This window comes from Lissotriton helveticus, chromosome 1_1 (assembly GCF_964261635.1).
Source record: "Lissotriton helveticus chromosome 1_1, aLisHel1.1, whole genome shotgun sequence".
Classification (NCBI taxonomy): Eukaryota; Metazoa; Chordata; class Amphibia; order Caudata; family Salamandridae; genus Lissotriton; species Lissotriton helveticus.
This window is the reverse complement of record NC_136057.1, coordinates 1,633,258,185-1,633,273,135: the sequence shown is the minus strand read 5'-3', so window position 1 is coordinate 1,633,273,135 and position 14,951 is coordinate 1,633,258,185. Positions and strand designations below refer to the sequence as shown.

The 14,951-nt window shown below is 46.8% G+C and overlaps 1 protein-coding gene across 4 annotated transcripts in view; it reads left to right on the top strand.

The window, feature by feature from the left end:
* The window catches only part of LOC144829437 (uridylate-specific endoribonuclease-like), a 270,796-nt gene that overhangs the window by 95,003 nt on the left and 160,842 nt on the right, over positions 1-14,951 (top strand). For all 4 annotated transcript variants that reach the window (XM_078688592.1, XM_078688602.1, XM_078688610.1 and 1 more), the window contains exons 3-4: positions 1,484-1,546; positions 6,047-6,205. In XM_078688592.1, coding sequence (XP_078544718.1) covers positions 1,484-1,546; positions 6,047-6,205 — 222 coding nt within the window. The remainder of the gene's footprint in view (positions 1-1,483; positions 1,547-6,046; positions 6,206-14,951) is intronic.

Below are 14,951 nucleotides of genomic sequence, written 5' to 3'. Positions count from 1 at the left end.
AATAGGGAATTGCAATTTACGATTCCCTTAGTACATGTACCAAGAATCTTTTTAAATACCAACTGTGCATTTAGGAAATGCAATTACCATCGACTCCAAGTCAATGGTAACCATGTGCACATTTGGGGCACGTGTGCGCTGTACATGTGCCCCTTTTATTTGGGTGGCTTCAGGGGGGCCTTCGACCACCGGGCACCCTTGGTATTGCATTACCTAACTTGTGATTACCAATTAGGTAATTGCAAATTAGGTAATGCCAAACCATTCTCACCGGCCCATAGGAACGAATGGAGCCCTTTTACCTAATAGCAATTACCTAAATGAGATTGTGAATCTATAGCAATTAGTATTAGGTAATCGCTATCTTCTCACATACCATTTTGCAGTCTTTAACCCCTTGGCCGTGGCGGTAATTCCGCCGGGGCGCTGGGGGGGAGGGGGGGCACGCGGCACCGACATGCTGGTGACGGAACCCAGTCCGTCACCAGCCACGGGTGGGCTGTGCTAATGACGGAGTGGTTCCGTCACGGCCCCGCCCGCCTAATACAACACGCCGTGCAGGCGCGAAATCAACGCCACGCAGGCGCGGTGGCCGGGCCGTGACGGAACCACTTCGTCATTGGCACAGCCCACCCGTGGCTGGTGACGGAGTGGTTCCGTCACCAGCATAGAAGGGGTTAAATAGTGATTACCTAAAAGTCGCTATTTAAGGAATGCACAATGGATTTTTTATACATGTGGCCCAAGATTTTTCTGTACAGCGCATATCCTAAACTTGCATATTTGAATATGTCCTTATAAGTAATAATTAAAAAAGGAGGTTTGGTAAAATAAAATATTTATCAAGGACCACACAATTTTATGAAGCAGAGAAGCCAGGATCAATTCCAGGTTTCCTAGTACCACATTGTATAGTTCAGCTAGTAAAAAACACCGCTCTCGCTTTTGTTACAGGGGGCCGATATTGCAGCACTGGTGCAAAACTGGCCCCCAGTCACAAAAGTGGCCCCCTCACCTACAAAACTGCCCCACCCCTCGGACCCTGCGGAGAAGTGCCCGGTGCCCGCTTGGGCCAGTCTGGCCCTGCCCTCAGCACAGTACCCTGGCTTGAGTGTTCTTGAGTAGGTCCAGAGGGGGGCCCTCCATGTACTTTGCAGGGGGTGGGGCCCTCAAATTGCATTACGCCACTGCTTTGGCACTGCCCTACTGCCCCGAAATTTCAGCAGGAGTTGAGCAGACCAAAACATGCACACATGAATGCTATGCAAAAACGCACTGCTAAAGGAAGGTCAAAAGAACTCGCAATGTTATAGTTAAAATGAGATTACAATTTATCCTATTTTTTCCACCGAAAATTAAAACAGTTTACTGAATTCCTTGATGGTCTGCGATTTAAGAATGCAGTAACAATTTGAACAAACCTTGTTGCACAAAAGCCACATATCATTCACTTCAGATTGCGCCATTCTCTTTTCTGATACAGATATAGAACCTTCTTCAGAGAGCGGCCATCATGATCACTATTCGAAGCCATCGGATGTAGCAGGTAAGAAATATTATTAACTGACATGAGTTATCGCTCTTCAGAAACAAAAACCTCAAATATTTTCCTAAATCAGGACATTTAAAATGCATCACTCGCATGTTTTCTCCGTAGCCTTCAGAAACACATTTTCAAATACTGTCAAATTAATGTATTTCAAGGATAACCAGCTCATGAAGTCCACCAGGAAATGTCTCTCAGTCTGTCTAGCCTTGTGAGCATATCAATCAATCAATCAATCAGGGATTTATAGAGCGCACTACTCACCTGTGAGGGTCTCAAGGTGCTCGGGGGGGGGGGGCAGTTCCGTGGTCATCCCTCGAGCCAGGTCTTGAGATATTTTCTAGAAAAGGTGCAATGTCGGGCTTTGTCTGGGAACCAAAACCGGCCTTGGCAAAGTGCTTGGCCACCCCAGGGGGTTTGGTGGTGCAGCTGAGCTGTTGGCCATGGCCGGTTTCGGCTGATTTTGCTACAGGGGCCGATACTACAGCTATGCTGCTAAAACGGCTCTGTAACAAAAACGGCTCCCAAGATGCTCAAAACCAGTCCCCAACCTGATGGCCCTTCGGGGAAACGCCTGGTGCCCGCTACGACTAGTCCCGCCCTGGTGGACGGAGAGTTTGTTCCAGGTCTTGGCCACAAGGTAGGAGAAGGATCTGCCACTCGTTCTGGCCCTGTGGATTTGGGGGACCGCCGCTAGGGCTAGGTCGGTGGAGCGGAGGTTTCTCTTGGGGTCGTGGAAGGAGATTATTTCGTTGAGGTAGTGGGGTTCGGTGTTATGGAGGGCAGTTTAGTAATTTGTGAGCAGTTTGAAGGTTATTCTTTTTTCGAATGGGAGACAGTTGAGGTCGCAGAGGTGATGGGTGATGTGGTCATGTCGTGGGATGCTGATGACGAGTCTAGCTGCGGCGTTCTGGACAGTCTGGTGTTTGCAGAGGAGTGTTTTATTGATTCCGTCATAGTCCGCATTTCCATGGTCCAGTATGCTGGTGATGACTGCGTGGGTGATGGTCTTCCTGGAGTAGGTTAGGATCCATCTGAAGGTCTTGCAGAGTATGAGGAGGGTGTTGAAGCATGTAGATGACACAGCGTTGATCTGGCGCTTCATGGTGAGTGAGGAATTGAGTATGATGCCTAGGATGCGGGTGTGGTCTGTGGGGTGGGAGGGTTTTCAAATGCAGGAGGCCAGCAGGTGTTGTCCCATGCAGAGGGGGTAGTTCCGAGCGTAAGGGCTTCCGTTTTCTCTGAGTTGAGCTTCAGGCAACTGCTGCTCATCCAGGATGTGATGTCCTTCATCCCTTCTTGGACACTGTTCCTCGTGATGTCGGGTTCCTTGGTGAGGGACAGGGTGACCTGGGTGTCTTCGGCGTATGAGACTATGTTGAGTCTGTGTTTTCTGACGCTGGTTGCGAGGGGGGCCATGTAGTCACTGAAGAGCATGGGGCTGAGGGAGGATCCTTCATACACTCTATAATGCCTGTGTTTTCCCAAATTCCTTTTATAGTCACAAGACCATTTTGCAAAAATTGTTTTTTAAACATTCTTCTATATTTTACCACTTTCTTCCATTTCTGTTACCAGGTGGAAATAATCATTACGTTCATATGGTTTGTTGCAAAAGTATAATACAATTTTAAACGTGTATGTCTTGGGGTCAAGGCTGCAAGAGCATGTGCTGGAGCATGCTTCTTGCTTGCGAGACACTCTTGTATCCAAAAAGGCTTAGAGCCCGCCCATTGCTTACAATTTGTTGGCTTGCATGGTACTCTTCTTTACAGACTCGTAATGCGTCAAGGCACACCTAACATTGTTTCCGTTCCTCTCCATGGAGCTGGACCCATGCACTGATTGTTTCAACATATTCAGTGCCCGTCCGCTGCTAGCCACATGATTGAGGCACTACGTTGTTCCGTTTACCTTTTAGTGCCCTCCAAACAACAAGCGTGTGACCGGCAAAAACGTGCCAAACAAAATTGCAAAGATTTATTTTCTGCAACTAACTAATAATCTTTTATTTTGCCAAGTCTTCTTTTCACACTTTACACTCATGCTTTCTTTTGTTTTGCTTGTGGGTGCTGTTCTCAAAAGATGAGGATGATTTTATTGCAAAGCTACATTGTTTCTTTCTTATGTGTGATTTCTAAAATGATGCTTTGACGCGTAATCGTGCAGTACACCTCAATCCACCCCACTCTAATCCGCCCACTTTGATCCATGCCAATCCACCCCACACCAGTGTGCCCCACTCAATGCAGTCCATCCCAGATCAATCCAATCCATGTCACCCCACCCCACACTACTCCAATCCAAACCACTTACCCCAACCTAATACACTCCAATCCACTGCATTCCAATCCTCCCAATCCACCCCACTTCAAACTTCCCCACTCCAATTCACCCCACTCCAATGCATAACAATCTGCTTCACTTTGATCCTTACAATCTGCCCCACTCCAATTTTCCCCACCCCAATCTGCCCCACTACAATCCGCTCCAATCTGGCCACTTATTCCAAAACAATCAACCCTACTCCAATCCAAAACAATCCGCCCCACTCCAATCTTCCCCACTACAATCCAAAAAATGTGCTTCACTGCAATTTGCCCTACTTCAATTCAAAACAATCTGCCCCACTTCACTCTGACCCACTCCACTCCAAAACAATCTGCCCAAAACCAGACCAAAACAATCTGTCCTACTCCAACGTTGCAGAAGAGATGGCTGTAATGCCCATGTGTGTCCACTGGACAGCTATTGTTCAAGAAATAGCATAAATGCCAATTTTTAGTTTAACCCCTTCGATGCGGATGACAAAGCCAGCTCGTCATGGGCGTTACCTGCGCTACGCGGATGACGAGCTGGCTTTGTCATAAACAGCGCATTTTTGAAATTCCAGCGCACAGCGGGAAAACGCGGAAGCGCGGTAGAGGTTAAGGTAATATCTACGCCCCATCTATTTGTGCATGTGCCCTTAATATCTCAGACACAATTCTTCCATTTCGATACAAACACAGCAGATCCCAGTGTAAATCTATATTCCTTTATATTTTATATACATAAAAACACATTTCACTTTTCCTGTACAAATGGTGAGAAAAGACATGAATCAAATCACCTATCCTGCTGACAGTCTTTTCAGCTGCACTTGGTGAAATGGTGAGTTAGTGTGTCCATCCCTCTGTATGCCAATGACACACAACTTTATATAGCAGTGCTGATTTTCACTACACACAGAAATTGAGTAGGTAATGTATGATATTTTTCACAGATAGGAGTATATCAGTCATTAACCTACATGCATTTTGTAGATAATTGTGTGCGCATCAGTAGAGAGGGGCTTAGGCTCCGCCCATATGTTGGAATTTAGAAGTATATGTTTTGATTAGGCAGAAGTTGTGTGCTTCCACAAAAATAGTGCTTGCCCACCACGCAGCTGGAATTGTTTTATTTATCCAGCTGCTTCAGCTTGAACTTTGCTGCACACATACAGTATGTATTGGAATGCTCATCAAGGGCTAGATGTAGGTAATTCTAATTTACCGATTCATAAATACCGAATTTTACCGATTCGGTATTTATGAATCGGTAAATTAGAAGTAGGCAGATGTAGGTAAATTTCATTTTACATTTACCGAATCTGTAAGATTCGGTATTTACCGATTCGGTAAATACCGAATCGGTATTACCCATTGATTCCTATGGGCCTTGAAGCCCATAGGAATTAATGGGCAATACCGATTCGGTATTTACCGAATCGGTAAATACCAAATCCTGCAAGGGGGCAGGGGGTGTCACTTTGACACCCTCTAGCACCCCAAGTACAGGCTTGTGTGACATGTGGCACACATGCATGCCCTAAGGGCATGTCTGTGTGTCACATGGCACAGGTGTGCATGCACAGATGTGCATGCACACCTGAATTCGGTATTTTACCACACAATAGGATTGTGTGGTAAAATACCGACTCTTAAGGGCCTGTGGCACTCTTTGAAGTGCTAGCTACATCTAGAATTACAGAATCGGTATATTTACCGATTCGGTAATTTACCGAATCGGTAATTTTACCGAATCGGTAAATATACAGATTCTGTAATTTTAAGCCCCCTACATTGCAAAAACCCAAATACCGGTCGGTGACAGCCGAATTCGGCCGTTACCGACCGGTATTAGGGCTCCTACATCTGGCCCAAAGTGCCTTAGAGAACCAGATAATTTGTGATGTTTCTCTCTAGCAGCAGCACAGATGGGAGGAGGGCAGTCTGTAACATACAGGATTGTTAGGTCTGGTTTGACAGTGCACCTGTCACCTTATTTTTTTACCTACACCAATATTACTCCACAGTTCTTTGCTTCCACACAAATAAATATAGATTTCCATGCTGTTTACTTGTAATGCTCTTGGCTAACGAGCTGTAACTGTATGACACTTATCAATTATTCTGTGGATGGCTGATTTTGATTACAAACTACAAAACTTGTCTCCCCTATTTCGCAACACCACAGACAAGAAGTCCTCTTGTAAAGGAAGGTGTGACGAAGCCTACAACAAAAAGGACTCATGCCACTGCAACAAAAAATGCAGCAAGTTCAACAACTGCTGTGATGACTACAGCAACCTATGCAAGAAAACAGACAAGACCAGTACTCATGGCCAGAGTGAAGGTAAAAATAAGTGACATCGTGGGATTGGGGCTTATGAGTCATGTGGTTGAGTGTGCAGCGGACTTTGATCAGTATAACATTCTAAGTGCTGTCACTGCCATGAGAACCAATCCAAATTCAGGTTGATTCTCCAATTGATGTTTCTGAAACTTTGCTGAATGAAAACCTAACTATACAAAAACTGTTTCAGTAATTAAGTGCCCATGAACAGAGGGTCTCGACACTGTCTACCATTACCAGACCAATATATGCTGACCACAATAAATGCTCAGGTAGCATCACAAAGTAATGCTGTAGATGGAGCACCTTACTTACTTGTATGTATAAAGTGGAGGGAAAATGTGTGGTAAGGAAAGTCCATGCTGTTCGATTTTTTCTGGCCCTTACTATGGTTTTCCACAAGTGTACCTGAAAATGTTTGAGGTCACTGAAGAGGCTCCAGCTTTTCTGCAAGGTTGTAACACAGAGCAGGTGTCTTTGCTGAGCAGGAAGTGCAACTAAATGCACCCCCACTCTCAGTTGAGGATGGTTACTGTACGTATTTCCAAAGGATAGATTATTGGTTATTAGGGACAGCTGATTCTAGTGTAGCATCATCTGGGCGAAGAAGTAATGCCTAAAGGAGGTAGCATACTGTTTGAAAACTGTTGAGCTCTCCATAAATATGGTCCTAGGAATGGAAGTGGTCCTGGGTTCTTACTATTCCATGTCGGTGTAGATTCTGTGTTTCGAGACTTAGCCCATTTCATGCGGGTTACGTGACTGGGAGGCTGTATCAAAAGAGAACAATGTAGAACATGATCAATGCTGCATGCAGTTAGGATTTTATCTTGGCCTTCCTGAGTGAGAGAAACAGTTTTCTGTATAATGTACTGACCAGTTGCCAACAGCCCCTCCGCTATACTTCTAGAAAATCTGGATAGTATGTATGTTTGTATGAATGCTTCGTTCAAACCTAGCCACGAGGAAGAACAGTACTGATCAAAAGAAGGTGGAAAGCCCGGTAAGCGCAGTATCACTCATGGAGAATGGTTCAAATTGTGAGACAATCTGGGATTCCTCCTACCATGGCTTCCATTTAGTGCTCCCAAAGCAGAAAAAGTACTGACCCCATTCAACAGCTACTTGTCCTTTGTCTGAACTTAGAAGAAGATTTAATGCGCTGGCACAAATGCTCTCGGGAGCGAGGAGACACTGCCAATAGATGTGCCCCTCTAGCCCCCCCCCCCCCCCCCCCCGCCCCCACTTACTCTCAGTACCACCTCTTTGTGGGGGAATGAGTCAGCTTATTTGCCGACCAAATTGGATAGATATTATATTTTTTATCTTGCTTGACACAGGTTTTAAAGTAATTTTTCATTGGCTAAGGCCAGTCACTGTTTAGACCAATCTAGAACTGAAGGTTTCAGAGATGACTTTAGTCACTCATCGTAAGTCCTAGTTTACCTGTCCAGCGTGTGATGTGGTGGCTCCATTTGATGCCCCATTATGGTGGAAACGCTTGCCAGCCTGTAAGCTTGACAATGACTTGCCGATTTTAAGACATGGTATAATGTAGGGACTTACTTTGGTGCTGTCCCAATACTAGCACCATTAGCTAACTCTCTTTAAATTCGGAAAGAGTCTGGCATAGAACTCTGTGAAGGGCTCCATATTGAAAAAAGACTAATGAGCCAGACACCAACAACTGCATGTCCAGCAGTGCCCATTTGTATAACATCAAGACTTCCAACCAAAGGACTCTTAACATCTGTATTAGGTTTGTTGGGATCTCAGCTGATTATGGGGTCTTATCTGACTACTACTGGGACTGTGCTTCTGATTCGTAGTCACTTGGACTTAAACCCACTGAATTGCTAACTCTTTCACCCAAGCACACTGAGAAGGCTGGGAGGACAATTCAAAGCCATCTTCACACTATTTACCATTCTGTCTGGTGTACTAATGTTACATTTTAAAGAAAACCTGTGACAGACTTAAAAATGAATTGAGTAGAAGACACTGACCTGTGGCTGCTTCAACATCTGCAGCGTAACTGACGTGTTATTACGTGATTGCAGCAGATCCTATTCTTCAGTATAGGGCGTGGAGATAGCTGCTGTGCTTGTGCCCTACAGTTTAATGTATATTGATTGCTGTTTTTGATCACCATTCTGCCTCATCTCTGTCTACCACCACTGTTACTGCTGTGAGATGCACTTGGTAGCTGTTTGAGCTTGTTCATGGAGGATTATGGTCCGAGTGAGTCGGCGGAGTGAGTGTAAGAGTTTTTTTTGGTTGCTGAATCACTGGTAGTGGCCCTTCCTTTTCAACATACACTCTCTCCTACCCTATCAGCCTGCTGGGTCCTGCCAACAACTCTCCCTCTTTGGGCCATGCTCCTGGCTACAGTCCCTGGGGAGAGGAGGGTGATGGAAAGTCATCCAAGTGGGACCAGTGGGAGCAGGCTTGTGACTGGGCTTCATTTTGAAGACCCTGGTCTAAATAAAGCCAAAGCTGATATGAGGACTTTCTGGAATAATTCTCTTGGAAAAAAGAAGCTTAGTTGACTGATGCCATCTTAACTAGTTATCATAAGGCAAGATTGGCAAAGAGAGGAGATGTTGGCAGGGGTACAGCCACCAACTCCAGAGAAATGAGTTAAGCTTGAGCTGAGTGACTCAGGCACTGACCATTAAGGCAGGTATAACAAAATAATGGCCTCCCTCCATCTTCAGCCAAACATAATTCTAATACTCATTTGCAATCTGAGTCTGTTTTAGCTAAGCAACAGGTAAAATTTGAAATTGCTTGTCATTACCGGTTATATTTCCAAACACAAAGCCTCCTGGCTACCGCAGGCTTCCCATCAACTGAGATCACTATTCCAACTGGGAAACAGCCTGACAAAAATTCCAACACCAGATCGCCAGAAAATATAAAGGTGTATGCCACCACTGCTATAGAATCCCCAGCAGAAGCTAGGAGAGGGCTCGTAAAATATCACATTGCCTAACATATAAAAGGCTTATACTAGCCAAGGATTTATGAAAGGAGGCCTAGCAATATTAGGCCTCAAGGAAATGCCATCTCTCTGTTGCAGAAAACAGACAGTTTTGCCTAGAAACTTTGGCAAAGCCAATAGGTTTCGACCATGGGAAATCCATTGGTTTGTCAATTTTTTTTAGATGTTACACAGCAGTGCAAGCTGCTTGTTGGTTGTGTGTAGTGTAGGTGTGGTGCCGACCCTACTTGTCAAAAGATAAGAAGCCCCTTGGTTGTGGAGTCCCTCAGGGGTCGGCCCTCAGCCCTCTCTTATTTAATGTTTACATGTCACCGTTGGCGAGGGTGGTTGAGGCCTGTGGAGTCAGAGTGGTCTCTTACGCTGATGATACTCAGCTGATTTTTTTTTATTTAGAGACCACTCTGACAATGGGCTCGCAAATTTTAAGTCCTGCCTCACTAACATTGTTTTACGGATGACATCTAATACATTAAAATTGAACACCGATAAAACCGAGGTGCTATTTTTCAATCTGAAATCCCCACTGCTGTCTTCCACATGGTGGCCACCTGAGTTGAACCCACCCCCCATCCCTGCCAATTCTGCCCGTAACCTTGGGTTTTATTTTGACAATGAATTGTCATGCAAAACACAAATCCAAAAGGTTACCTCTGCCTGTTTTGGCAAATTAAAAATGATTAAAAAAATCTACCCCTATCTATCCAGGGACTCGATGAGGACCGTTGTGCACGCCCTCCTCACTTCACATCTGGACTACTCTAATAGTCTCTATGTAGGGGCTCCTGCATATCTACATCATCGACTGCAGATTGTCCAGAACGCGGCGGCAAGATTGATTTGCCATGTCCCCTACCGCCACTCCATTTCCCCATACTTAAAGAACTTGCATTGGCTTCAGATATCTCATCGCATCCAGTTTAAAGCCCTGGTCCTGGCCTTTAGCGCACTTAATGGGAATGGACCAGGCTATCTCAGAAACAGACTGAAGCAGGTCCAATCAGTTCGTACCCTCAGATCTAACCACCTTCGTCTCTTGCTCCCTCCCCGTTTCCATCGCTCCAGAAGAGGAGGCAGAGCTTTTGCGGTGGTTACTGCTAAGCTATGGAACTCCCTGCCGCTTAACCTGAGATTGACTGAATCGGAACCCCAATTTAGGTCCAAATTGAAAACATAGCTGTTCTCCAGCTACTAGCCTCCTTGGTTCCCTACCGTTACTGTCCACAGCGCCGGGACACCCCCGGCGGGGGTAGCCGTGCGCTTAACAAATTCCATAATAATAATAATAATATGTGTTTGAAAATCTGTGTGAGCATGTTGTGTGTGTGAGTGCATAAGGGATTTCTTTTTGAGTGTGCCATTGTGAGTCAGTGGAATCTAGATAGGATTGTGCACGTGACAAAGTGTGTGTAAAAGAGAGAGATTGCTGGATGTCTGTCTATGATTATGTGTGTTTGGAAGTGCGTGCATGTGGATGCAAGTATGTGAGCATTGTGCTTGAGTGTGAGTGGCAATGTTTGAGTTTTTTGGTGACAGCCCACATCAGTCTGAGAGACAAGTGCAGGATTGCATATAAATGCTTCTAAAACACTCAAACAGTGGGCTGAATTCAGAAATATAAAATATTTGTAAACTAGGGCCATTGTTTTGTTACCACAGCTTTCAGTTCCATGATTACTGCCACATTTAGCAAGGAAATGAAATGTGCGAGATAAGTGTCCCATTGTGATCCATGCCCACAACAATGGCCAAACCTATTAGCGGTATCAAAGAAAAAAAAGGCCTGCTAGCCGTAAACACTGGTGTTAACTCCTCAAAGTCCGAAGGTCACAAAATTATTCAAACTGTTTTTCGGTGGGCTATTTTCAATACAGAAAATACCCCATCAAGTCCAGGAAAACAGTTATCCATGCGCTCGTCAGCATCAGACTCAACTACTGCAATACACTCTATGCAAGCAGCACCCAGAAATCCCAAAAAACTCAAGACCGTTCAGTATGTCTCTGCCAGACTCATCCTGAACATTCCACGCCTTCAATCAAATCACCGGCCACCTGAAAGACCTTCACTTGTAACCTTGCAACAAATGAATGACCTTCAAGCTTCTCACGCACACTAACAAAGCCCTCCACAACACCAGCTGGGAATACCTGAACCACTGCCTCTCCTTTTACACTTCCACCAAACATCTTTGCTCCACCCAACTGGCCCTGGCCTGCATCCCCTGAATCTGCAAGACCATGACTGGAGGTAGATCCTACTCCTACCTCGCGGCGAAGACCTGGAACTCCCTGCCTCTATAGCTCAGGTAATCACCATTGCTGCCTTAATTAAGGAAGGACCTCAAGACCTGGCTCTTCGACTGAATCGCAGCCCCAGCCCCCACGCAGTGCCTTGAGACCCTAACAGGTGGGTAGTCTCGCTTTATAAGACACTGATTGATTGCTTGAATGAAGCAGGAACCCTGGCAGGAAGGTTTGTTTAGCTCTGTGACCGGCTTAATTTTTAACGCGCCGAAGTCTCAATAAATGACACTTTATCTGAGGCATTTGAACTGTTGGAATTAACAGTCCCAGGATGGCAATCGTTTTACAGCCAGTTCTTGGAGGGCAGCTAAATGTGTCTCTGTGAACAGTAACAGGTGCTCATGTGAAGTGTTCCAGTACCTTTGGATGGTGTTTGCGCTATTTAAAAGTAGAACAAAAATGGGAAAAGCAAGATCGGGGGAGAAGGAGACCGGTGGGGGGAGAAGGCAATCAGTGTAATGGCAATGTTTCATTGTGGCAAGGGGTTGCCTGTAATGAATAAAAATAGCGCGTTTTTGGCCGTCATCTTTTACATTTTTTAGCATACATGTTTCCAACACACAGGTCACTAAGTTCTCGGCTCCCTGGGAGCAGATTGCACTTGCTCGATATTCCTCAGGGCAGCCCGCCCTCCTTTCACTATAGAAACCTTTGCCCAGTGGTCTAAGGGCAGCTGAATGTGTCCCTCTGTAAAGTAACTGGTGCTCAAGTAACGCTCTTCAATACCTTTAGGCGCTGTTTGCGCTTTATGTGGATAAAAAGAAAAGAAACAAAACATTTTGAAAAGCATTGTCAGGTGGAGGAGAGGATCTGTGAACAGCGGGGCAAGCTATGGGATGGAGTTGGTGGTGAGAGGAACAGGCACCTAGAAACAAAGGCGAGCAAGTTGGGGGTTAATGATTTGGATGCACTGTAAGATGTTGTGTAAATTTGAAAAATAAATCCTCTGTAGGCACGTGCGGTAGGAGGGCGGTGATATGCTGGGAGGAGAGAGATGGCCTGCGTGTTTTTGTCTGACGTCTTTTACATTTTTTAGCATGCATGTTTCCAACAAACAGGCAGCTAGGTTCTCTGCTCTCTGGAAGCAGACTATGCTAGCTCGATATCCCTCAGGTATCCCCTCCCTCCTTGCCCTGTAGTAACCTTTGCCCAGTGGTTGGAGGGCAGCGGAATGCATACGTGTGTAAAGTAACTGGTGCTCATGTAAAGCAATTCAATACCTTTGCGCGTTGTTTGTGCTACATAGTAGACAAAACAAAAAGAAATAAACAGGTCTGACCTCTGAGGCTCTCGAGTGGGTCCCTTCTTCAGCGCCGGGGCTGACTGGTGAGTGCACATTGCAATCTAAACATGCCCCGCCTCTAATGCCCTCGGGTGGGTGGTCCCTGCTTTGGCCCGGGTGGAACTGGTGAGTCCTTGTTGTAGTCTAAACAATCGTCAGGCTCTGATGCCTCAGTGGGTCTCTACTGAATGTGCCCATGTGTAATGTAACTGGTGCTCATGTTGAGCATGTTAAGTGCTTCAATACCTTCAGGTCGAGGTCACGCTGTGTAAGACAGCCAAAAAATCAAGCGAGAGAGCGTTGGATCACAAGATCGCCACTGAGACCAGCACAGCGTGCTGAGCCCACGTCACTTGGGCAGCACTGGGATGCTAAGACGCTTAAAAGAAGCTCCACCAAAGTGGATGAAAACAGTGCTTGAGCCATGGGAGACTGATAAGAGAAATACATGAGGAATACACAGGAAATAGTATGCTACAGCCAAAAGAAATAGAGGAAAAGTAAGTACGGTCCACCCATGAGGACTGGCCTTTTTACTTCTCTTGTTACACAGTTTGTCTTATTTAGTCTGTTAGCACTATTTTCTTTAATGAGTTTCTCCTACTACAGGCACGGCATACTTAGGGGCGTAACACAGGCCCCCGCAGCCCCCGCGTTGCGGGGGGGCCTCGTGCTCCAGGGGGCCCCTCGGGCCCCCTCACTTCATAAAGGAGAAGATTTAAAACACGCCCGGCCTCGCCTCTCAATAAATTAATTGGTGCACTGCACACTGGCACTGCACACGACCTGGGGCGTAACACAGGCCCCCCGCAGCCCTGGGGGGGGGCGCTCTAGCCTGAAGTGGGGCCCCTGGCCTCCAGGGGGCCCCTCAGCGAGCCAGCAAACAGGCCTCTCCAAGTCTGCTTGGTTGCGCATGCGCACCCCCGGGCCCCAGCCGGGCCTCTTCATAATTAAATAGTGAGCGGTGGCGCGCAGTTGTCTCTGCAGGCACGTCTGCACGTTCTTCAGGGTGGGCCGGGCATTCTGGTGGGGGCCTTGTGACCATTGAGCAGCTCAATTAAAAGTGCGTGTTCAGCGTGACTTGTGAGGCATCCCAGGACCCGGCCAGCCAGAGACCTCGTACTGAGAAGGACTATCACTGTGCGGTCGGCGGGCATAATTTAGCCTTGCCCAGGTGCCTACTCCGAAGAAGTTTGCCGACTTTCAGACTGATGTTACACGTAAGTTGGTTTTCGAAATTCAATTAATGGACTGTGTTTGGAAACAAGTAGCTGAGCAACAAAGACAGTCTGAAATGTCAGGTAATCCTTCTGGGCTTTCTGTGCCTATATATTGCCCAGTACATCAGGTTACACACTTCCTCTTGCCCTTGTGCATTACACCGAATACCGGGAAAGGGTGAGAAGTTTTCTACTAAAACGTTCGCATTAAAATAAAATCAAGCGAACCTGGCAAATTATAGCCGTTTAAAAAAATAAAAAGATTTGTGTTTTGTTTTTGTGTTTCAACAGATAGTTTAAACAGATAATTGCAGTCTCTTAGCATGTCAGGGCGGGGCCTGGGGTCTGAGGGATGAGGGTCTGAGTCCAGTGAGGGTCAGGGCGGGGCCTGGGGTCTGAGGGATGAGGGTCTGAGTCCAGTGAGGGTCAGGGCGGGGCCTGGGGTCTGAGGGATGAGGGTCTGAGTCCAGTGAAGGTCAGGGCGGGGCTAGGCCTGGGGTCTGAGGGATGAGAGGTCTGAGTCCAGTGAGGGTCAGGGCCGGGCTTGGGGTCTGAGGGATGAGGGTGAGGGATGAGGGTCTGAGTCCAGTGAGGGTCAGGGCGGGCCCTGGGGTCTGAGGGTTGAGAGGTCTGAGTCCAGTGAGGGTCAGGGCGGGGCCTGAGGTCTGAGGGTCTGAGTCCAGTGAGGGTCAGGGCGGGGCCTGAGGTCTGAGGGTCTGAGTCCAGTGAGGGTCAGGGCGGGGCCTGGGGTCTGAGGGATGAGGGTCTGAGTCCAGTGAGGGTCAGTGCGGGGCCTGGGGTCTGACGGATGAGGGTCTGAGTCCAGTGAGGGTCAGGGTGGGGCTTGGCCTGGGGTCTGAGGGATGAGAGGTGTGAGTCCAGTCAGGGTCAGGGTGGGGCTAGGCCTGGGGTCTGAGGGATGAGAGATCTGAGTCCA